Genomic DNA, 23,796 nt, shown 5'->3' with positions numbered 1-23,796 from the left:
TCATAACAAGTGAATTTGATTTATTTAGTACCAGGAATTATGGGAATCTTGAAAAAATGCATTTTTAATAGTTGTACATCCATCAACGAGAAAGAACATTAAGAAATCAAATTGTCTGTCTGTCACTTATCCAATCATATTTGGTTAACTGAATTTTTTATTGTTGGGTATGTTTTTACCTTTGATTTGTCATGTTGTTATTCAAATGCGAGCAAATAATTTGATGTTGTTTGGACAGTAGATAAACTGAAATGTACATTGTGTTTGTATGCTTCTTATTAACATTTTTTCTCCATTTTACTTTATAAACAACAAAGATCAACAGTTTTCTTGTTAGTAGGTTTTTAATTGATTATATAGGCAAATCAGATGTATCTGAAGAACTATAATAGATAATACATTCGCATGTGTTGAAACAAAAAATGATCATGACATCATTATATAAAGTTCGATACAAATATTGTTTTATTAGTAGGCTTACGTAAGATTAAAATCAACGCTTCTCACCAATGTAATACCTTACGAAAAAAGGGAACACTTTTACCCGTAACGTTAAAAGCTTAAACAATTTACATTGGAATATGTTTATTTGAAATATTGCATCCAGTATTTGGACAATGAATTACATATTCTTTTTCATTTTAGTAACTTGTATAAAATCTGAAAAAAGCACAAGTTAAGAAATCATTCTTGAAACAATGTGCTTCTTCCATGTTTTAATTACTTTAATATCACATTAAGCATAAAAATTACAACATATCAACATTATTGCATGTAGTTATTCTCCAAAAAAAATTATTTTAACGCCAATATGTGTAGTTTTAATTGTCTGCTAACTTTTGCACGCATAATTTAAATATGGAGTGAAGATATTAACAAGTCTGCATAGACTTAAAACCATTTCTCTTATATTTTAGCGAAAAAAGTAATTCCTGCAAAACCAAATGGTAAGATACTAGTTTCTATCATAGGATCAACTTACTGATATTATTACTGTTATTCTGTATTGCAAAAGACAATATTGGTCACACATTACAAAAGTGAAGAGTGCAAGAAGAAATTAATATGAACCACAAAGGAGACAGGCATATCAATACAGTTTTTTTTAGGCCTGCTTACTGTAATAAATATAACCGCTATTTTGTATTGAAAACTAAAATATTGTACACGAGTTAAAAATTGAAGTAAGATAATAAAAATATCTATATAACACGTAGTAAGACATAACTAGAAACACATGTTTTTTTTAGAGGCCAGCCAACATTATCGAGTTTTTTTTTACTAATTAGTCATTTGTTTTGTTTTAAAAAGAAATAACAGTATAAGACTAAGTTTGCCAAAAAAAATACCAAAAATCTATTATCGATTACATAACGATTATATATTGCTGTTTATCATTGATATTAGTTTTAAGTATTGGTACGGAATGAAAACTGAATCCATGGTGTCGCAATGAACAATGTGCTAAGCTTGAAAGTAGGAATATTGTTGATATATATTTTACATTGCTAGATGCACTGAATTTAAGAGTAAAATAAATTGCTAGTTTGTAGCCAGGCTTAAGCTTGTAGCCAGGATAATGTTACAAGGACTGAGGTCAAACTAAGCGTACTGCGGCAACTATAACATACAAATCCCGGTATGCAGGTTGAAAATCACGTGAAAGTTATATGCTTACATTGTATGAATGGCTACAAGCTACTCATGGACTCCGTGATTGGACATTACTGTGCACCTGATTATCAGCTTGATTTTACCAAATAACAATATGACGTCTAATCATTCAGGCTAAAAATAAAGCGTATGTTCTTTAATTCAGGTACGAACCTGCGAATTCGCGGGTATGCTCTAGTCTCGATAACGACCTTCATAACCTATCAATATTTTAAGCTTATTTTGACTCCTTAATAATACTCTTTCGACAGTATCATTCTAAAATTGAAGATTAAAAAAAATCAACTAGTACGGTACATCCTCAAAATGTTTATGTTTTCAATAGATGCGAATTCCAAAGAAAAAAATAATCAGGATACTCTTATTTCATGTGATGTCCAATTTGTTAAAAATGCCTTTTCTTAAACTCATTTATTTTGTAATTAAAACAATTAGTTGATACATTTCGTGCTTTTTATTTCTAACTAAGAATAATCATAACCAGAACTGTTTTTCTTGTTTTAAAATGAATTGTCAACTTTTGAGAAATTTACATTGTTAATGAATTTAACCGCTTACATTAATTCAACTATTTTCCTGTTTGTTAATTTTATACATTATACTTTCAGAATATATGACTGTTCATTTCATTTTGTATTGTTTCAATCGATTCGTTCCAATTTTCTTCTTTACAGGTATCCCTCTCTCCATTTAGTTTTTATTATTTGGTGAAAACAACTTTACAAATATATAATATGATATATGATATATTCATATAACAAAAGACACGTTTAGAATTCTTGACTGGTTCGGTCCAAGACATTAGAAAAATTTGGAATTTTTAAATCGAACTTTAATCAAAATTCCCCCAAACTAATATTTGAAAACTTTTTAAAATTTTGAATTGATAAGAGTTACTCTCATTGAAATTGATTTATTTTACATTGTATGTAAAAAATGAAAAAAAAATCTTCAGAAATACATCATATAAAATACTAGTATGCATATAATAAAAGAGACGTTTAAAACTCTGACTTGCCTTATTCGGTATTATTTAAAACAGAGTAACGACCTTCACAAATTTACGTTACGACCATCCTCAATATTTTTGTTTTTTTAGTTACGACCATCATGCATGAATTTTTGAATGACTGGTTTACGAAAATTGAAATGTTTTAATGCATCAAATTTGGTTTTGAAATTACCGTACTGCCGAATAGTATGTACGAGACAAGCGGTTTGGTTCGAATGAACATTTAAATGCACGAAAATCGGAAAAGAAAAACTTATCCCTAGAGTTGTCTCCCATCTCCGGATGGTCGCCCATCCACTTACCACCAGTGTTAATAATACTATTAATTTACCTGTGTACAGTGTATGTAAAGTGCGGATCCTAAAATATCATTTTTACTGTATATGCAAGGTCAAAGTACAGTTTTTAACACAGAGACTTTGCTCACGATGAACAGCAAGCTATAAAGGGATCTAAAAATTACAAACAAGTGTCAAACTACTCAAACAGAAAAACCAATGGTTTAATCTTTGTTTTTTAAACGAAAAACGAGAAATAAGAAAAAATGACATTCATTAACAAACAAACGATTATTTATATGAATTAACTTATTATCTAAGTTGACTCAGGTTGCAGAAACTTATAAAGTCATCAATTTATTTGTAAATATTTGTATGCTTTTTGAAATATTAAGAAAAATAGCTTTTTATTTTAGGGAAGAAAGTAAAATCTACAAAACCAAAAGGTAAAATATTAATTTCTATCATTGAATCAACTATTGTTTATTACTATAATTATTTTGTTTAGTTTTGAATTAAATTACAAGGTCAACATGAGTTTGATATAAAAATAAATGTTACACAGATAGTTAATTCCTTGTGTTTTGTCTAACAAATGATTTGAATTTAAAATCCAAGTCCGGTCATATTTCATGAAATTAAAAAATCATGAATTTATTTCAAATTACATATTGAAAACGAAAATCATTCCTCTTATATTTTAGGCAAAAAAGTAATTATTTCAAGACCTAAAGTTAAGATACTATTTTTTATTATATAGTCGACTGTTATCCTTTATTGAAAACAACAATACTGAGCAGGCGTTAACAGATTTGAAGATAGAGAAAAAAACAAAATACATAAAAAGGCAAAACTTGCAACACATATTTTTTCAGAGTTCAGTGAAAACTACTATCATGCACAAGCATTAAAAAATAATTGAAATAAGAGAAAAGATATATATATATAAAACATATAAAAAGACAAAACTAGCAACAAAGAAAACCAATTTGCATATTGCTTTGGAAATACATATCTTTATCAAATGCCTCAATTCATAACAAGTGAATTTGATTTATTTAGTACCAGGAATTATGGGAATCTTGAAAAAATGCATTTTTAATAGTTGTACATCCATCAACGAGAAAGAACATTAAGAAATCAAATTGTCTGTCTGTCACTTATCCAATCATATTTGGTTAACTGAATTTTTTATTGTTGGGTATGTTTTTACCTTTGATTTGTCATGTTGTTATTCAAATGCGAGCAAATAATTTGATGTTGTTTGGACAGTAGATAAACTGAAATGTACATTGTGTTTGTATGCTTCTTATTAACATTTTTTCTCCATTTTACTTTATAAACAACAAAGATCAACAGTTTTCTTGTTAGTAGGTTTTTAATTGATTATATAGGCAAATCAGATGTATCTGAAGAACTATAATAGATAATACATTCGCATGTGTTGAAACAAAAAATGATCATGACATCATTATATAAAGTTCGATACAAATATTGTTTTATTAGTAGGCTTACGTAAGATTAAAATCAACGCTTCTCACCAATGTAATACCTTACGAAAAAAGGGAACACTTTTACCCGTAACGTTAAAAGCTTAAACAATTTACATTGGAATATGTTTATTTGAAATATTGCATCCAGTATTTGGACAATGAATTACATATTCTTTTTCATTTTAGTAACTTGTATAAAATCTGAAAAAAGCACAAGTTAAGAAATCATTCTTGAAACAATGTGCTTCTTCCATGTTTTAATTACTTTAATATCACATTAAGCATAAAAATTACAACATATCAACATTATTGCATGTAGTTATTCTCCAAAAAAAATTATTTTAACGCCAATATGTGTAGTTTTAATTGTCTGCTAACTTTTGCACGCATAATTTAAATATGGAGTGAAGATATTAACAAGTCTGCATAGACTTAAAACCATTTCTCTTATATTTTAGCGAAAAAAGTAATTCCTGCAAAACCAAATGGTAAGATACTAGTTTCTATCATAGGATCAACTTACTGATATTATTACTGTTATTCTGTATTGCAAAAGACAATATTGGTCACACATTACAAAAGTGAAGAGTGCAAGAAGAAATTAATATGAACCACAAAGGAGACAGGCATATCAATACAGTTTTTTTTAGGCCTGCTTACTGTAATAAATATAACCGCTATTTTGTATTGAAAACTAAAATATTGTACACGAGTTAAAAATTGAAGTAAGATAATAAAAATATCTATATAACACGTAGTAAGACATAACTAGAAACACATGTTTTTTTTAGAGGCCAGCCAACATTATCGAGTTTTTTTTTACTAATTAGTCATTTGTTTTGTTTTAAAAAGAAATAACAGTATAAGACTAAGTTTGCCAAAAAAAATACCAAAAATCTATTATCGATTACATAACGATTATATATTGCTGTTTATCATTGATATTAGTTTTAAGTATTGGTACGGAATGAAAACTGAATCCATGGTGTCGCAATGAACAATGTGCTAAGCTTGAAAGTAGGAATATTGTTGATATATATTTTACATTGCTAGATGCACTGAATTTAAGAGTAAAATAAATTGCTAGTTTGTAGCCAGGCTTAAGCTTGTAGCCAGGATAATGTTACAAGGACTGAGGTCAAACTAAGCGTACTGCGGCAACTATAACATACAAATCCCGGTATGCAGGTTGAAAATCACGTGAAAGTTATATGCTTACATTGTATGAATGGCTACAAGCTACTCATGGACTCCGTGATTGGACATTACTGTGCACCTGATTATCAGCTTGATTTTACCAAATAACAATATGACGTCTAATCATTCAGGCTAAAAATAAAGCGTATGTTCTTTAATTCAGGTACGAACCTGCGAATTCGCGGGTATGCTCTAGTCTCGATAACGACCTTCATAACCTATCAATATTTTAAGCTTATTTTGACTCCTTAATAATACTCTTTCGACAGTATCATTCTAAAATTGAAGATTAAAAAAAATCAACTAGTACGGTACATCCTCAAAATGTTTATGTTTTCAATAGATGCGAATTCCAAAGAAAAAAATAATCAGGATACTCTTATTTCATGTGATGTCCAATTTGTTAAAAATGCCTTTTCTTAAACTCATTTATTTTGTAATTAAAACAATTAGTTGATACATTTCGTGCTTTTTATTTCTAACTAAGAATAATCATAACCAGAACTGTTTTTCTTGTTTTAAAATGAATTGTCAACTTTTGAGAAATTTACATTGTTAATGAATTTAACCGCTTACATTAATTCAACTATTTTCCTGTTTGTTAATTTTATACATTATACTTTCAGAATATATGACTGTTCATTTCATTTTGTATTGTTTCAATCGATTCGTTCCAATTTTCTTCTTTACAGGTATCCCTCTCTCCATTTAGTTTTTATTATTTGGTGAAAACAACTTTACAAATATATAATATGATATATGATATATTCATATAACAAAAGACACGTTTAGAATTCTTGACTGGTTCGGTCCAAGACATTAGAAAAATTTGGAATTTTTAAATCGAACTTTAATCAAAATTCCCCCAAACTAATATTTGAAAACTTTTTAAAATTTTGAATTGATAAGAGTTACTCTCATTGAAATTGATTTATTTTACATTGTATGTAAAAAATGAAAAAAAAATCTTCAGAAATACATCATATAAAATACTAGTATGCATATAATAAAAGAGACGTTTAAAACTCTGACTTGCCTTATTCGGTATTATTTAAAACAGAGTTACGACCTTCACAAATTTACGTTACGACCATCCTCAATATTTTTGTTTTTTTAGTTACGACCATCATGCATGAATTTTTGAATGACTGGTTTACGAAAATTGAAATGTTTTAATGCATCAAATTTGGTTTTGAAATTACCGTACTGCCGAATAGTATGTACGAGACAAGCGGTTTGGTTCGAATGAACATTTAAATGCACGAAAATCGGAAAAGAAAAACTTATCCCTAGAGTTGTCTCCCATCTCCGGATGGTCGCCCATCCACTTACCACCAGTGTTAATAATACTATTAATTTACCTGTGTACAGTGTATGTAAAGTGCGGATCCTAAAATATCATTTTTACTGTATATGCAAGGTCAAAGTACAGTTTTTAACACAGAGACTTTGCTCACGATGAACAGCAAGCTATAAAGGGATCTAAAAATTACAAACAAGTGTCAAACTACTCAAACAGAAAAACCAATGGTTTAATCTTTGTTTTTTAAACGAAAAACGAGAAATAAGAAAAAATGACATTCATTAACAAACAAACGATTATTTATATGAATTAACTTATTATCTAAGTTGACTCAGGTTGCAGAAACTTATAAAGTCATCAATTTATTTGTAAATATTTGTATGCTTTTTGAAATATTAAGAAAAATAGCTTTTTATTTTAGGGAAGAAAGTAAAATCTACAAAACCAAAAGGTAAAATATTAATTTCTATCATTGAATCAACTATTGTTTATTACTATAATTATTTTGTTTAGTTTTGAATTAAATTACAAGGTCAACATGAGTTTGATATAAAAATAAATGTTACACAGATAGTTAATTCCTTGTGTTTTGTCTAACAAATGATTTGAATTTAAAATCCAAGTCCGGTCATATTTCATGAAATTAAAAAATCATGAATTTATTTCAAATTACATATTGAAAACGAAAATCATTCCTCTTATATTTTAGGCAAAAAAGTAATTATTTCAAGACCTAAAGTTAAGATACTATTTTTTATTATATAGTCGACTGTTATCCTTTATTGAAAACAACAATACTGAGCAGGCGTTAACAGATTTGAAGATAGAGAAAAAAACAAAATACATAAAAAGGCAAAACTTGCAACACATATTTTTTCAGAGTTCAGTGAAAACTACTATCATGCACAAGCATTAAAAAATAATTGAAATAAGAGAAAAGATATATATATATAAAACATATAAAAAGACAAAACTAGCAACAAAGAAAACCAATTTGCATATTGCTTTGGAAATACATATCTTTATCAAATGCCTCAATTCATAACAAGTGAATTTGATTTATTTAGTACCAGGAATTATGGGAATCTTGAAAAAATGCATTTTTAATAGTTGTACATCCATCAACGAGAAAGAACATTAAGAAATCAAATTGTCTGTCTGTCACTTAACCAATCATATTTGGTTAACTGAATTTTTTATTGTTTGGTATGTTTTTACCTTTGATTGGTCATGTTGTTATTCAAATGCGAGCAAACAATTTGATGTTGTTTGGACAGTAGATAAACTGAAATGTACATTGTGTTTGTATGCTTCTTATTAACATTTTTTCTCCATTTTACTTTATAAACAACAAAGATCAACAGTTTTCTTGTTAGTAGGTTTTTAATTGATTATATAGGCAAATCAGATGTATCTGAAGAACTATAATAGATAATACATTCGCATGTGTTGAAAAAAAAATGATCATGACATCATTATATAAAGTTCGATACAAATATTGTTTTATTAGTAGGCTTACGTAAGATTAAAATCAACGCTTCTCACCAATGTAATACCTTACGAAAAAAGGGAACACTTTTACCCGTAACGTTAAAAGCTTAAACAATTTACATTGGAATATGTTTATTTGAAATATTGCATCCAGTATTTGGACAATGAATTACATATTCTTTTTCATTTTAGTAACTTGTATAAAATCTGAAAAAAGCACAAGTTAAGAAATCATTCTTGAAACAATGTGCTTCTTCCATGTTTTAATTACTTTAATATCACATTAAGCATAAAAATGACAACATATCAACATTATTGCATGTAGTTATTCTCCAAAAAAATTTATTTTAACGCCAATATGTGTAGTTTTAATTGTCTGCTAACTTTTGCACGCATAATTTAAATATGGAGAGAAGATATTAACAAGTCTGCATAGACTTAAAACCATTGCTCTTATATTTTAGCGAAAAAAGTAATTCCTGCAAAACCAAATGGTAAGATACTAGTTTCTATCATAGGATCAACTTACTGCTTTTATTACTGTTATTCTGTATTGCAAAAGACAATATTGGTCACACATTACAAAAGTGAAGAGTGCAAGAAGAAATTAATATGAACCACAAAGGAGACAGGCATATCAATACAGTTTTTTTTAGGCCTGCTTACTGTAATATATATAACCGCTATTTTGTATTGAAAACTAAAATATTGTACACGAGTTAAAAATTGAAGTAAGATAATAAAAATATCTATATAACACATAGTAAGACATAACTAGAAACACATGTTTTTTTTAGAGGCCAGCCAACATTATCGAGTTTTTTTTACTAAGTAGTCATTTGTTTTGTTTTAAAAAGAAATAACAGTAAAAGAATAAGTTTGCCAAAAAAATACCAAAAATGGATTAAATTTATATTGTGTCATTTCCATGTTTTTTTTTATTTGGTTTTTACATTTAGGGTAACAACGACAATAATGTCAACATAATTGCATGTTTCTTATTAATATAAATTCAATAATTCGTTACACAGTTGATGAATATAACGTCAAAGTACCCCAAATCTGAAATAACATTTTTAATTGATTAGTTTGGGTTATGGTAAAACAAAAACAGAGGAGAAAGATATCAAAGGGTCACAAAAATTGACAAGATCATAGCAAAATAATAAATCAATTGAAAGACAAACCGCATAAAAAACAATTAAAGACTAAACTGAGTAAGACGAACCCAGCAAATAAATGTTGGGATAGCAGGAGTCTGAATGGTAGACATATCCTGCACCACATGTGGCAACCGTTGGGCTGCTCATGTTAGTGCAAAACCGGTGATAAGGCTAATCCGGTAGGTCACATACTATGAAAGGAGGACGGGGTATGGTTATGACAAGCCAAACATATCTATCATCATTTGTGAATTAGATATTTCATGACAATCTCCAAATTCTTGATGGCGGTCGAAGACTTTACAAATGGGTGATTTCCACATTACTAATTGATCTTTTTGTTGTATAGCTTTCTTGTGAGCAGCAACCTTCTATCGTGGAAATATCGTACAAATTCTGGAATATATAATCAACTGGAGCATATATGTATATGTTAACTTTTTTATGTATTAATTTCCTACAGGAACTAACTATGCCCTTCAAGGAAAAGCATCACAGAGTTCAACACAAAGTTCAAGACATGCTGCTTCAAAGGCAATCGATGGAGTGGAAAACACGTTCACATACACAAAATGGCAATATTATCCATATTGGAGTGTTGATTTGGGAAAAACTGTCAGTGTAATGCAGATCAATATTATTAACAGAAAAAATTGCTGTGGTAAGGAGTCAAAAGAAGTACATTTGTAATTAAAAACCGAAAATGAATTGACTTGTGTTAAAAGAGTGTAAACTTTTAAATATTAAATAATGCACTTTCATAGACACGTTTATATGATAATATGTTAATCATTAAACTATCAACAATCAACAAAATTGATTTAAGTTAAGTACTGTTCTAATATCTAGATTTTTTTTTATATCATATGATTAATAATCCACTCATCAAACAATCACCTTCAAAACTGTTTTAAATTTCATGATATATATAATCAAATACAATACTGTCTTGGAGGGAAAAATTTCACATATTAGTCACATTTAATAAAAGAACGATCTATTTTGTTTTTGAGGTCACTCTTTCTAATGTCAAGAAAACAAAAGATACTAAAAAGGAAATAAAATTTGGAAAGCGGTTTCAGGATCTAGTATATGAAATTCAAACCTTTCTGAAATAGATGGCCATATAGGTTCAGTGAGTTAAGATGACGATACCTGATAATGTCTACTGGTCACTTGATCGATTGTCAAACTCATTTATACTAAGAATTTATTTTGATAAGAAGATATTACTGTCTTAAATCAAAACGAATTTGGGGGAGGGGTATTAGAGCTAACTGTCTGACTGTTCTTTAAATGCTGAAATGTATGAGTCCTAAATATGCCTGAAATATTTTTGAACGGATGTTAAATGGCTCACAAGAAATCTATCAATGCTCAGTCAAATCAAGGCTTTTCTGAAAGAACAATGTATATACTCTTCATATTGATATCTTTACAGGCCGACGGCTGCAGAATATAGCTATAGAGGTTACCGTTGGACGAAATCTTCATAAGATGAAACATTGTAGTTATTTCAAAGGACCTGGTAAAAAAGTGTTAACATGCAAGACTCCAATCTCAGGCCGCTATGTGAAAATTTCGAGAAGAGGAAAGGGAATTCTCAGTTTGGCAGAAGTTCAAGTTTTAGGCCATACAGGTAAACAATTAAGGGTTTATTATAGTAATGCAAAATAGGTTATGAATGATTTATAATTTTAAAATTGCTGGCATATTTTTTTTTCAAAGTGCAATTGAATATTTTATTACATGATATATATTCATGAAATAATTAGAAGATACCAAGAGGGATAATATCACCCGCTTGTGCATCATTTACATGTCACGGAACAAAGAAAAAAAGAAAAAAAAATATCATATTCAGTCCACAAACACTACACATATGTATGCACTCTTACATTCATCTGAATGAAAGAAATACTACATCTTTTTAGTATCTTTACAATAGAATAAACGGATGTCTTCTATTTCTTTAGCAATTTTAGTGAAAGTAAAGTCTATATTTATAGAATCATGTTTGAAACTGAAACTACACATGTTTGATATAAATAGAACATGTTATTTTCGCTTTATCAAATTTACGTTTCGAAGGGATAGCAAACTTTGTTACTTTTCTTTTGATGTACTTTTGTCATGTTTTTGTATCTTTCCGAAGTTTTTTAATGCAATTTTGAAAAAGATATAAAAAAGAAAGTGTGGTGTTGTTGCAAATGACAATGTGGTGTTTTTGCAAATGTCACGTAAAAATGTTTCTTCTAAAGTCTCGGTTCATGATTAAACTTAACAAAAGTAGGTTCACCAGAATAGGTCATATAGGAGAACATTTAAGAATTTATTCAAATATCAATCGGTTTTTATGTTTGTACTGAAATCCGTCTTATTGATAAAGGGAAAACAAAAAATCTGTTCATTTTGCTTCTTAAAAGTGGTAGCAAAGAGTTTAAAGGATATGATTATTATTTTAAATTTCCAAGAAGATCAAAAATATGTAATTGAGTTCAAATAATCAAAATTCTGTTTGGAGACTTGAAAAGTTTTATGTATGACACAAGTTGTTTAAAGTTTTGACTGGCTCTTATATTTCAATGAAAAGAAAAACAATAACAAAGCAATCACCTTGGAAATGTAAACAGCAATCGTTGATCTGTGAGGACATATATATAAATGTCATATAACTTTTGAAAAAATATCTGATGGCATTAAATAATATACACGTATTTCATTCCTTTGGGTAATTATGTATTTAAAACTTTTTTATTGGTCAAGCATTGAAAAAAAATAAAGAGAGCAATACGAAATATATATAAACCACAAAGATAATAAAACTAGCAACACATGTTTTAAGAGGACAGCTAAAGTTATTGGTTTTTCTTGACAACTTGTCATTTGTTTAAGTTTTTAAAAGATTTCACAGAATCAAAAAAGTTTTGATATAAAAATGTATATCATGCTATAAAAAAATGTTGAACAGATAGAATTATCTCTGGTTTTGTCCTAAAAAAATTAATTGAAGGTTAAAATCCTAGTTGAGTCAGATTGAATGAGATTTAAAAATCATCAATTCATTTGTAAATATTGATATGCATTTTGAAAGATTTAGAGTTATTGCATTTCCATTTTAGAGAAAAAAGTAACACCTGCAAAACCAAAAGGTAAGATATCAGTTTCTATCACTGAATCAACTATTGTCCATTACTATAATTTATTTGTTAATTTTAAATTAAATTCCAAGATATAAATAGGTTTGATATAAAACTGTTTATCAGCCTTTATAAAATGTTGCTTGGATAGTAAATTCCTTGTTTAAAGATATAATAATTCATGATATGAGTGCAAATGACACAACTCTCTATCCAAGTAACAAATAATAAAAGTAAACCATTTAAGGTCAAAGTACAGTTTTTAACACAGAGACTTTGCTCACGATGAACAGCAAGCTATAAAGGGATCTAAAAATTACAAGCAAGTGTCAAACCACTCAAACAGAAAAACCAATGGTTTAATCTTTTTTTTTTTTAAACGAGAAACGAGAAATAAAAAAAAATGACATTTATTAACAAACAAACGATTATTTATATGAATTAACTTATTATCAAAGTTGACTCAGGTTGCAGAAACTTATAAAGTCATCAATTTATTTGTAAATATTTGTATGCTTTTTGAAATATTTAGAATAATTGCTTTTTATTTTAGGGAAGAAAGTAAAATCTACAAAACCAAAAGGTAAAATATTAATGTCTATCATTGAATCAACTATTGTTTATTACTATAATTATTTTGTTTAGTTTTCAACTAAATCACAAGGTCAACATGAGTTTGATATAAAAATAAATGTTACATAGATAGTTAATTCCTTGTGTTTTGTCTAACAAATGATTTGAATTTAAAATCCAAGTCCGGTCATATTTCATGAAATTAAAAAATCATGAATTTATTTCAAATTACATATTGAAAACGAAAATCATTCCTCTTATATTTTAGGCAAAAAAGTAATTATTTCAAGACCTAAAGGTAAGATACTATTTTTTATTATATAATCGACTGTTATCCTTTATTGAAAACAACAATACTGAGCAGGCGTTAACAGATTTGAAGATAGAGAAAAAACAAAATACATAAAAAGACAAAACACATATTTGTTCAGAGTTCAGTGAAAACTACTACATGTATCATGCACAAGCATTAAAAAATAATTGAAATAAGCGAAAAGATATATATATATAAAACATATAAAAAGACAAAACTAGCAACAAAGAAAACCAATTTGCATATTGCTTTGGAAATACATATCTTTATCAAATGCCTCAATTCATAACAAGTGAATTTGATTTATTTAGTACCAGGAATTATGGGAATCTTGAAAAAATGCATTTTTAATAGTTGTACATTCATCAACGAGAAAGAACATTAAGAAATCAAATTGTCTGCCTGTCACTTATCAAATCATATTTGGTAAACTGATTTTTTTATTGTTGGACATGTTTTTACCTTTGATTTGTCATGTTGTTATTCAAATGCGAGCAAACAATTTGATGTTGTTTGGACAGTAGATAAACTGAAATGTACATTGTGTTTGTATGCTTCTTATTTACATTTTTTCTCCATTTTACTTTATAAGCAACAATGATCAACAGTTTTTTTATATGTAGGTTTTTAATTGATTATATAGGCAAATCAGATGTATCTGAAGAACTATAATAGATAATACATTCGCATGTGTTGAAAAAAAAATGATCATGACATCATTAGATAAAGTTCGATACAAATATTGTTTTATTAGTAGGCTTACGTAAGATTAAAATCAACGCTTCTCATCAATGTAATACCTTACAAAAAAAGGGAACACTTTTACCCGTAACATTAAAAGCTTAAACAATTTACATTGGAATATGTTTATTTGAAATATTGATCCAGTATTTGGACAATGAATTACATATTCTTTTTCATTTTAGTAACTTGTATAAAATCTGAAAAAGCACAAGATAAGAAATCATTCTTGAAACAATGTGCTTCTTCCATGTTTTTATTACTTTAATATCACATTAAGCATAAAAATGACAACATATCAACATTATTGCATGTAGTTATTCTCCAAAAAAATTTATTTTAACGCCAATATGTGTAGTTTTAATTGTCTGCTAACTTTTGCACGCATAATTTAAATATGGAGAGAAGATATTAACAAGTCTGCATAGACTTAAAACCATTGCTCTTATATTTTAGCGAAAAAAGTAATTCCTGCAAAACCAAATGGTAAGATACTAGTTTCTATCATAGGATCAACTTACTGCTATTATTACTGTTATTATGTATTGCAAAAGACAATATTGGTCACACGTTACAAAAGTGAAGAGTGCAAGAAGAAATTAATATGAACCACAAAGGAGACAGGCATATCAATACAGTTTTTTTAAGGCCTGCTTACTGTAATATATATAACCGCTATTTTGTATTGAAAACTAAAATATTGTACACGAGTTAAAAATTGAAGTAAGATAATAAAAATATCTATATAACACATAGTAAGACATAACTAGAAACACATGGTTTTTTAGAGGCCAGCCAACATTATCGAGTTTTTTTTACTAAGTAGTCATTTGTTTTGTTTTAAAAAGAAATAACAGTATAAGAATAAGTTTGCCAAAAAAATACCACAAATGGATTAAATTTATATTGTGTCATTTCCATGTTTTTTTTTATTTGGTTTTCACATTTAGGGTAACAACGACAATAATGTCAACATAATTGCATGTTTCTTATTAATATAAATTCAATAATTCGTTACACAGTTGATGAATATAACGTCAAAGTACCCCAAATCTGTAATAACATTTTTAATTGATTAGTTATGGTAAAACAAAACATTGGGTCACCAAAATTGACAAGATCATAGCAAAATAATAAATCAATTGAAAGACAAACAGCATAAAAAACAAGTAAAGACTAAACTGAGTAAGACGAACCCAGCAAATAAATGTTGGGATAGCAGGAGTCCGAATGGTAGACATATACTGCACCACATGTGGCAACCGTTGGGCTGCTCATGTTAGTGCAAAACCGGTGATAAGGCTAATCCGGTAGGTCACATACTATGAAAGGAGGACGGGGTATGGTTATGACAAGCCAAACATATCTATCATCATTTGTGAATTAGATATTTCATGACAATCTCCAAATTCTTGATGGCGGTCGAAGACTTTACAAATGGGTGATTTCCACATTACTAATTGATCTTTTTGTTGTATAGCTTTCTTGTGAGCAGCAACCTTCTATCGTGGAAATATTGATAAGAAATACAAATTCTGGAATATATAATCAACTGGAGCATATATGTATATGTCAACTTTTTTATGTATTAATTTCCTACAGGAACTAACTATGCCCTTCAAGGAAAAGCATCACAGAGTTCAACACAAAGTTCAAGACATGCTGCTTCAAAGGCAATCGATGGAGTGGAAAACACGTTCACATACACAAAATGGCAATATTATCCATATTGGAGTGTTGATTTGGGAAAAACTGTCAGTGTAATGCAGATCAATATAATAAACAGAAAAAATTGCTGTGGTAAGGAGTCAAAAGAAGTACATTTGTAATTAAAAACCGAAAATGAATTGACTTGTGTTAAAAGAGTGTAAACTTTTAATTATTAAATAATGTACTTTCATAGACACGTTTATATGATAATATGTTAATCATTAAACTATCAACAATCAACAAAATTGATTTAAGTTAAGTACTGTTCTAATATCTAGATTTTTTTTTATATCATATGATTAATAATCCACCCATCAAACAATCACCTTCAAAACTGTTTTAAATTTCATGATATATATAATCAAATACAATACTGTCTTGGAGGGAAAAATTTCACATATTAGTCACATTTAATAAAAGAACGATCTATTTTGTTTTTGAGGTCACTCTTTCTAATGTCAAGAAAACAAAAGATACTAAAAAGGAAATAAAATTTGGAAAGCGGTTTCAGGATCTAGTATATGAAATTCAAACCTTTCTGAAATAGATGGCCATATAGGTTCAGTGAATTAAGATGACGATACCTGATAATGTCTACTGGTCACTTGATCGATTGTCAAACTCATTTATACTAAGAATTTATTTTGATAAGAAGATATTACTGTCTTAAATCAAAACGAATTTGGGGGAGGGGTATTAGAGCTAACTGTCTGACTGTTCTTTAAATGCTGAAATGTATGAGTCCTAAATATGCCTGAAATATTTTTGAACGGATGTTAAATGGCTCACAAGAAATCTATCAATGCTCAGTCAAATCAAGGCTTTTCTGAAAGAACAATGTATATACTCTTCATATTGATATCTTTACAGGCCGACGGCTGCAGAATATAGCTATAGAGGTTACCGTTGGACGAAATCTTCATAAGATGAAACATTGTAGTTATTTCAAAGGACCTGGTAAAAAAGTGTTAACATGCAAGACTCCAATCTCAGGCCGCTATGTGAAAATTTCGAGAAGAGGAAAGGGAATTCTCAGTTTGGCAGAAGTTCAAGTTCTAGGCCATACAGGTAAACAATTAAGGGTTTATTATAGTAATGCAAAATAGGTTATGAATGATTTATAATTTTAAAATTGCTGGCATATTTTTTTTTCAAAGTGCAATTGAATATTTTATTACATGATATATATTCATGAAATAATTAGAAGATACCGAGAGGGATAATATCACCCGCTTGTGCATCATTTACATGTCACGGAACAAAGAAAAAAATAAAAAAAAATATCATATTCAGTCCACAAACACTACACATATGTATACACTCTTACATTCATCTGAATGAAAGAAATACTACATCTTTTTAGTTTCTTTACAATAGAATAAACGGATGTCTTCTATTTCTTTAGCAATTTTAGTGAAAGTAAAGTCTATATTTATAGAATCGTGTTTGAAACTGAAACTACACATGTTTGATATAAATAGAACATGTTATTTTCGCTTTATCAAATTTACGTTTCGAAGGGATAGCAAACTTTGTTACTTTTCTTTTGATGTACTTTTGTCATGTTTTTGTATCTTTCCGAAGTTTTATAATGCAATTTTGAAAAAGATATAAAAAAGAAAATGTGGTGTTGTTGCAAATGACAATGTGGTGTTTTTGCAAATGACACGTGGAAATGTTTCTTCTAAAGTCTCAGTTCATGATTTTTTACTGAATAGGAGTAATCAATTGATTCCAAGGCATTTTTCACTTTTCTGTCTGTTAAGTAGTTTAGTTAAGTACGTACAATGCACTTCAATAGAAACTATTCCTTTTAAAACAATTTTATGTGACTACATGTCTCTCGTGATCGTATAAGTTGTAGTTGCGTTGTGTTTTGAATAGAGAAAAACGTCTATACAAATGAATGATTTAATGCTGGACAGATACAATGACGTTAATACATAGCAACCATGACGTTACATATAGAGAGCAGTAACGCGTATAGGTACATGTATGAATCACGCGTAATGTGATTGTCTCTATTTATCCTCGACATACTCCGGGCCGCGAGTTTGTGCAATTAAAGTCTCAATGAACAATTTATCCAAATTAAAAAAAATATCTATAAATGAAAAGAAATGAAATATTTGAAACTTTAAAGTCTATGAATCACATATAAAACTATCTCTGAATCAAGAAGCGATTAAAAATTGTTCTCAATTATAATTACAGTCTCTGATTGCGGTTTTGTAAACGAACACTCCTTCTAAGTATTTGCGATTCATCATTGTCATTTTTTTTAACGGGATGATGAGGTGTGTAGTGTATGCGCTGTGAGTCCTCCTTCTCTTTTACCTTTTCGATGAAACCACGTTTTCCCTGCTTTGCACAGGATGAAAATTCTTTGATGTTCTGTTTTTCCGTGTTAAGTTTGTCGTTTTCTTGTATACCAAGGGACTCCAATTTCCAAAATCTCTCAATATCGTAGTCCTCTTTTTTGTGACTAGATAATATATGCATCATGTGTGAATTGCGTTGTCCTCTTGTACATGTAAGTGGTCCAGATAACAAATATCCTATTTTGGAGCTCATCGTTGTCGGTCCGTCGCCTCGAACGATATCATCCTTGATTACATCCCAGTAATGGTCTGCTCTAATGAGTAAAGAAATATCAAAGCTGTTATCCTCTTATACTGGGTGGGCTAGTTTAAGTCCTTTCAAAAAATGTAATTGCTGCGAAATGTACCTGCGGTTATTCTGAATCGGCGCTGCTATGGTAGGTACTTTCAATACCTGTAAAGGTATTTTCTCTCCTGAGTCTGCTTCTAAAAACACTGTGGCTTTATTCATGTGACGAACGTTCTTGTCAGAATTTCCGAAGGCGGATATGTTGAGAGTTTCCTTTACGTCTGGCTTGACGTTCAACTTGTCGGCTATTTCCTGTGTCATAAATGATCGTTGCGCTCCTTCGTCGAAAAGGATGTGAGTGTCGGCACACTGATTCTGTGACCATATGGGAGCTATTGCTTTTTTCAAAAAGACGGTCGAGTTTTCCTGTTTAGCAGATGTATGCATGATTGACGTGCTGTTTTTTGTATTACTTGTAACATTCTGACTCTGTGATTTTTAACTGAAGTTTCATTGCATAAGCTAGGGTGGTGCTTACGTTGACATTTACGGCATGTGTTTTTCGACCTACATTCTGATTCTATGGTTGCCTAAACAATTGAAACATAGGTTTCTCTTCTTAACAATCTCCATTCTTGATTTGCTGTCGGTGAATTTTTCACAGTCTGCAGGGAAATGTTGATCATTGCAATAAGTGCACATTTTACTTTGAGAATAGTTTATAGATTTTGATTTATTTACATAATTCCCATTTTTCTTACTAATTCCGGAATGGTAACTTGCTGTAGGTATATCATAAGATTCACTTCCATCAGTGCTGGTTTCTTGAATAGATATTTCCCGTTGTATTGCCTTTCTTAGATTTCCAAGGGTCCAGTCGTCGTTTCAGTTTTCTCTCGTTATATTATTTTTTACGGTAACAGGGAGCTTACATAGCATAACTGGGATTAACAGGGAATCATATGTATCTTGGCACTGTCCTAAAGATTCCAATCCACGGATATAAACCTCTGACTTATCCGAAAAATTACGAATACTTTCTAATGTGTATGAGGATGCTGGCAAATCTAAAAGAGCTTTCATATAAGCGTTCACAATTTTGTGTGTTTTCCCAAAGCGATTTACTAATAACTCCACGGCTTTGTGATAGTTTGTGCTGGACAAGTTTAAACCATTTATGACATGCCTAGCGTCTGCATCAAGAAGTGACTGTAGGTACGTGAATTTCTTGACATCAGTAAGTGTATGATTGCTGTGAATGCTGTTTTCAAACGACTTCCAAAAGTATTGCCACTCAAGAATATCCCCAGAAAAAGTAAGTACGGCAAGCGGTGATTTTGACTAGACAGTGAACTATTAGTAGTTTGTGATGAATATCTTGGGAAGAATTATGTGTTCATTACAGGACGGGTCTCGGAATTGACTTCATGCATGTGCATGACGGGGTGTGTGTTTGGGATGCTTTCATGAGATAATTCTGTACATGTACGTGTAACTGTTTGTGCTAATTTCTTATAACGGCGTAAATTTGTTTCAAGATCTAAATTATACTCATCTGCATCTGTAATTTCAAGTTCTATATCTTCATCTGATGTATTTTCCAAAATCTGGTCATCCAGTTTAAGAATTACACTTTGTTTTTCAATTGAGCGTCAATAATTGGACCTGCAATGTCAACATCCATCTCCGAATCGGTGTTCAGCTCATCTAGTTTCTTGAAGAATTTCGTGACAGCGGCTCTATTTCTAGCTCGAATAGACTTGATTCTCGACGAATCTATCTGCTCTCCTGGTCTCGGTACCAATCTCGTGATCGTATAAGTTGTAGTTGCGTTGTGTTTTGAATAGAGAAAAAGACTTCTATTCAAATGAATGATTTAAAGCTGGACAGATAGAATGACGTTAATACATAGCAACCATGACGTTACATATAGAGAGCGGTAACGCGTATAGGTAGATGTATGATTCCCGCGTAATGTGATTGTCTCTATTTATCCTCGACAATGTCCATTATGTATTCCGTGTGCATGGAATTGGTTGATATGTCATAAAATGTGTCTAGATTGATGTATGGTCGATTAAAGGTTGTGTTATATGAATTGTCTAAATAAGTATGAATTCATAACTACACAAAAGTCATGGCCGGCACAAGTGTTTCCTGCCAAAAAACATAATTATCGTCCTTGAGGTCAAAGTTCAAGGTCACATGAAGGTCAGAATTTTAACAAGGCACACCACTTAATGATGATACATTCACATACAAAAGATGTCAGTCCTAGGTCAAAAGGCGAAGAAGTAATGGCCTACAAGGTTGTGTTTTCATGGAAAAAAATACATTAGGTTGACCTTGAGGTCACATTTGAAGGTCACACAAAGGTCATTATGATGCAAGAACCTAACCCCATGATGATATATCCACATGTTAAATATCTAAGGCCTAGTTCAAATGACGGAAAACAATGGCCATTATGTACTTTCTGAATAAATTTTGCTCTCATTTAATGAGCCGGCACAAGTGTTTCTTGCCAAAAAACACAATGACCATCGTTGAGGTCAAAGTTTAAGGTCACATGAGGTCAAAATGTTAAGAAGGCACACCGACACATGATGATACATCCACATGCAAAAGATGTCAGGCCTAGGTCAAAAGGCGAATAAGTTATGGCCTACATGGTTGTGTTTTCACGAAAAAAAACCAACACATTAAGTTGACCTTGAGGTCTCGTTTGAAGGTCACACAAAGGTAATCATGATGCAAGAATTTAACCCCATGATGATATATCACCATGCCAAATATCTATAGCCTAGTTAAAAAGACGAAGATAAATAGCCATAATGGTCTTTTGAATAGATTTTGCTCTCATTTAATGAGCTAATTTAAGGGTAGGGCGTATTCAATAATTATTAAATACCAAAAATTCAACGGTTAATTTCTTTTTTGTTTAAATTTGCAAGAACAACAGACTTATATAGCACTCTAAATGCTTAGTTAAAAAAAAAAGTTTTTCAAATACTAGAAGCACAGCATTCACTTTTTGGGGCTGATTCTGATAACCCCTATTAAAGTTCGGGCAAAAATTTAAATCTGGAATAAAAGACTTACAGGAAAAGGGTATCAGTGAACTAATATTTGCCTCAGTTATCATTATTAACTTTGAAAGTGTCAATTTAAGATTAATTGTTTATTAAATAACATATTTTATCCATATTTCTGAAACTTCCAAATATGGCCGATATTAGCATGTAATAGATGCATTATTTGAGTTGCCAAATCTTTTAAACCTAAGGGTCAAATCTTTTATTTTTTTTACAAAAAGTTTAGGTTGACCTTGTTAATCAATGAAACAAAGTTAAGAAAAATTAAAGGCGTTTTTTGGGATATAGTGCGGGGTACCCCCTTAATTAGTTTCAATTAAAATAGGTTGAATGATTAAAATTTGATTGAAATTAGATTAGATATACATGTTTTAAGGGGAGACAACACTGTAAAAAATGCTGTTTTTAGGCAGTGAAAACTTTTTTTAAGCCACTGTAGCTTTTTTCTTAGCAGGCAAACGCACCCTGAAGCAAGAATTTTTTGAAAAACCAGGTTTAAATCAATGAAATTTATACATTTTTGATTATGTAAAATGTGCCTGTATCATGCCTTCATGAATATGCACATAGACTGATTTCAGGTTTTTTATGCCAGATTGAGAATTTATTTTCTGATTTTTTCTAAATAAAAAACTTTTTTAGAATATCAAAAGGACACTTTATTTTCATGAACTAAAGAAACTTTTGATTCCAGTGATAACTAGTTTTATACAAGTATCTTTATTAATAATACTCCCACTAAGTGTCACTTATGAATGATCCCCTAAAAATAACGTCATAGTAAAAATGTTGATTGCACCCTTATTACTGAGCTTTAATGTTCAAGACTGTCATGGAGAAGCCCTGATTATCGTCGAAGACCATGAGGTCAAAAATTGTCTGAAAGGACCGAAATGTCGTCCTCCATTTATAATAGATTGAACACAGTGTCGTCGGGTCATTTAAGGATGTACACCTCTGAGGAGCCAAAAAATTCTAGATTTAAACTTTTTTTCTTAACCTGATTTTAAGGTTTATAAGACTGTAACAAAACAATTGGTGAAGGTAAAATCATATGGTGGTGTGCTTCTTTTTTTGCTACGGCCCGTTGAAAATGCCCAATTTTGATGATTTTCTCACTTTTCATTGATTTTTACCTATTTTTGGGCTATTATCATGAAAAAAATCACAGTTCCACAATTAAACTTTTTTTCATACTTTCCATAAAGATGAAGTGGACCAATCTGAATAAATTTAACTAACAAAAACTATAGGTAGGTGTTAATATAAGAAAGTTTTATCATATTTTGATGCTTTTTTGTGAAAAATTTACCATACTGCCAATTTTGTATTTTTATGATTTTTCTCATTTTAAAGAACAAAATGCATATTAATTCAACTTTTTTGTTATAAATGATTGAAAAAATACATATCTAAGAAATTTGAAAAGACCAAAATGAGATGGGATGTATATTATTCTTGTAAAATCATTTTTTGTATCCCTCACCCATTTTCTCAAAATTTTGACTAAAAATACTGACTTGAATGGTCGTAAAATTTGAAAACTGGATTATTCAAAAACCGTTCATGGTAAATGCACAATTTTTTCACAGAGTTATGTTTGATTATAATATTTAAAAAATTCATTGATATTTTCCACTTCTATCATATGTTTTGGAAATAATTTAAGAACGAGATTTTAAACGAGACTGAACGAGACTGAAAAGTCAGAAGAATACATCCTTAAGACGCTTTGTCTGCCTACTGTAAAATTAGGTGCAAACGTGAAAAATATGATAAAAAATCTCTAGACAGTTATTTGAATAAAACATTTTTGATACTGTTGATATTCGAATATCCCATTTTAAAAACAATTCTGCAATTAATAAAAGGGTCCATAATATTCCAATTGTGTTCGTACCGGCAGACAAGGCAGCCAATAATGTAGTGGTGGTGTGATGTATATACTACACAGAAGTTATTATCAATTCCTCTACATTCAGGTCCGAACAGAGAGTTGAATT

At 29.9% G+C, this 23,796-nt stretch overlaps 1 protein-coding gene across 1 annotated transcript in view; it reads left to right on the top strand.

Moving 5' to 3' along the window:
* LOC134722967 (uncharacterized) overlaps positions 1 to 23,796 on the top strand; it is a 167,620-nt gene that overhangs the window by 101,144 nt on the left and 42,680 nt on the right. Inside the window, exons 69-78 of the mRNA XM_063586601.1 lie at positions 918 to 947; positions 4,916 to 4,945; positions 10,075 to 10,272; positions 11,053 to 11,250; positions 12,734 to 12,763; positions 13,305 to 13,334; positions 13,593 to 13,622; positions 14,835 to 14,864; positions 15,981 to 16,178; positions 16,959 to 17,156. Of these exons, the coding sequence (XP_063442671.1) occupies positions 918 to 947; positions 4,916 to 4,945; positions 10,075 to 10,272; positions 11,053 to 11,250; positions 12,734 to 12,763; positions 13,305 to 13,334; positions 13,593 to 13,622; positions 14,835 to 14,864; positions 15,981 to 16,178; positions 16,959 to 17,156 (972 nt within the window). The remainder of the gene's footprint in view (positions 1 to 917; positions 948 to 4,915; positions 4,946 to 10,074; positions 10,273 to 11,052; positions 11,251 to 12,733; positions 12,764 to 13,304; positions 13,335 to 13,592; positions 13,623 to 14,834; positions 14,865 to 15,980; positions 16,179 to 16,958; positions 17,157 to 23,796) is intronic.

This window comes from Mytilus trossulus, chromosome 6 (genome assembly GCF_036588685.1).
Source record: "Mytilus trossulus isolate FHL-02 chromosome 6, PNRI_Mtr1.1.1.hap1, whole genome shotgun sequence".
NCBI classification, from domain to species: Eukaryota; Metazoa; Mollusca; class Bivalvia; order Mytilida; family Mytilidae; genus Mytilus; species Mytilus trossulus.
The sequence above is the reverse complement of the archived record's forward strand: the minus strand, read 5'-3'. Positions and strand labels throughout refer to the sequence as shown.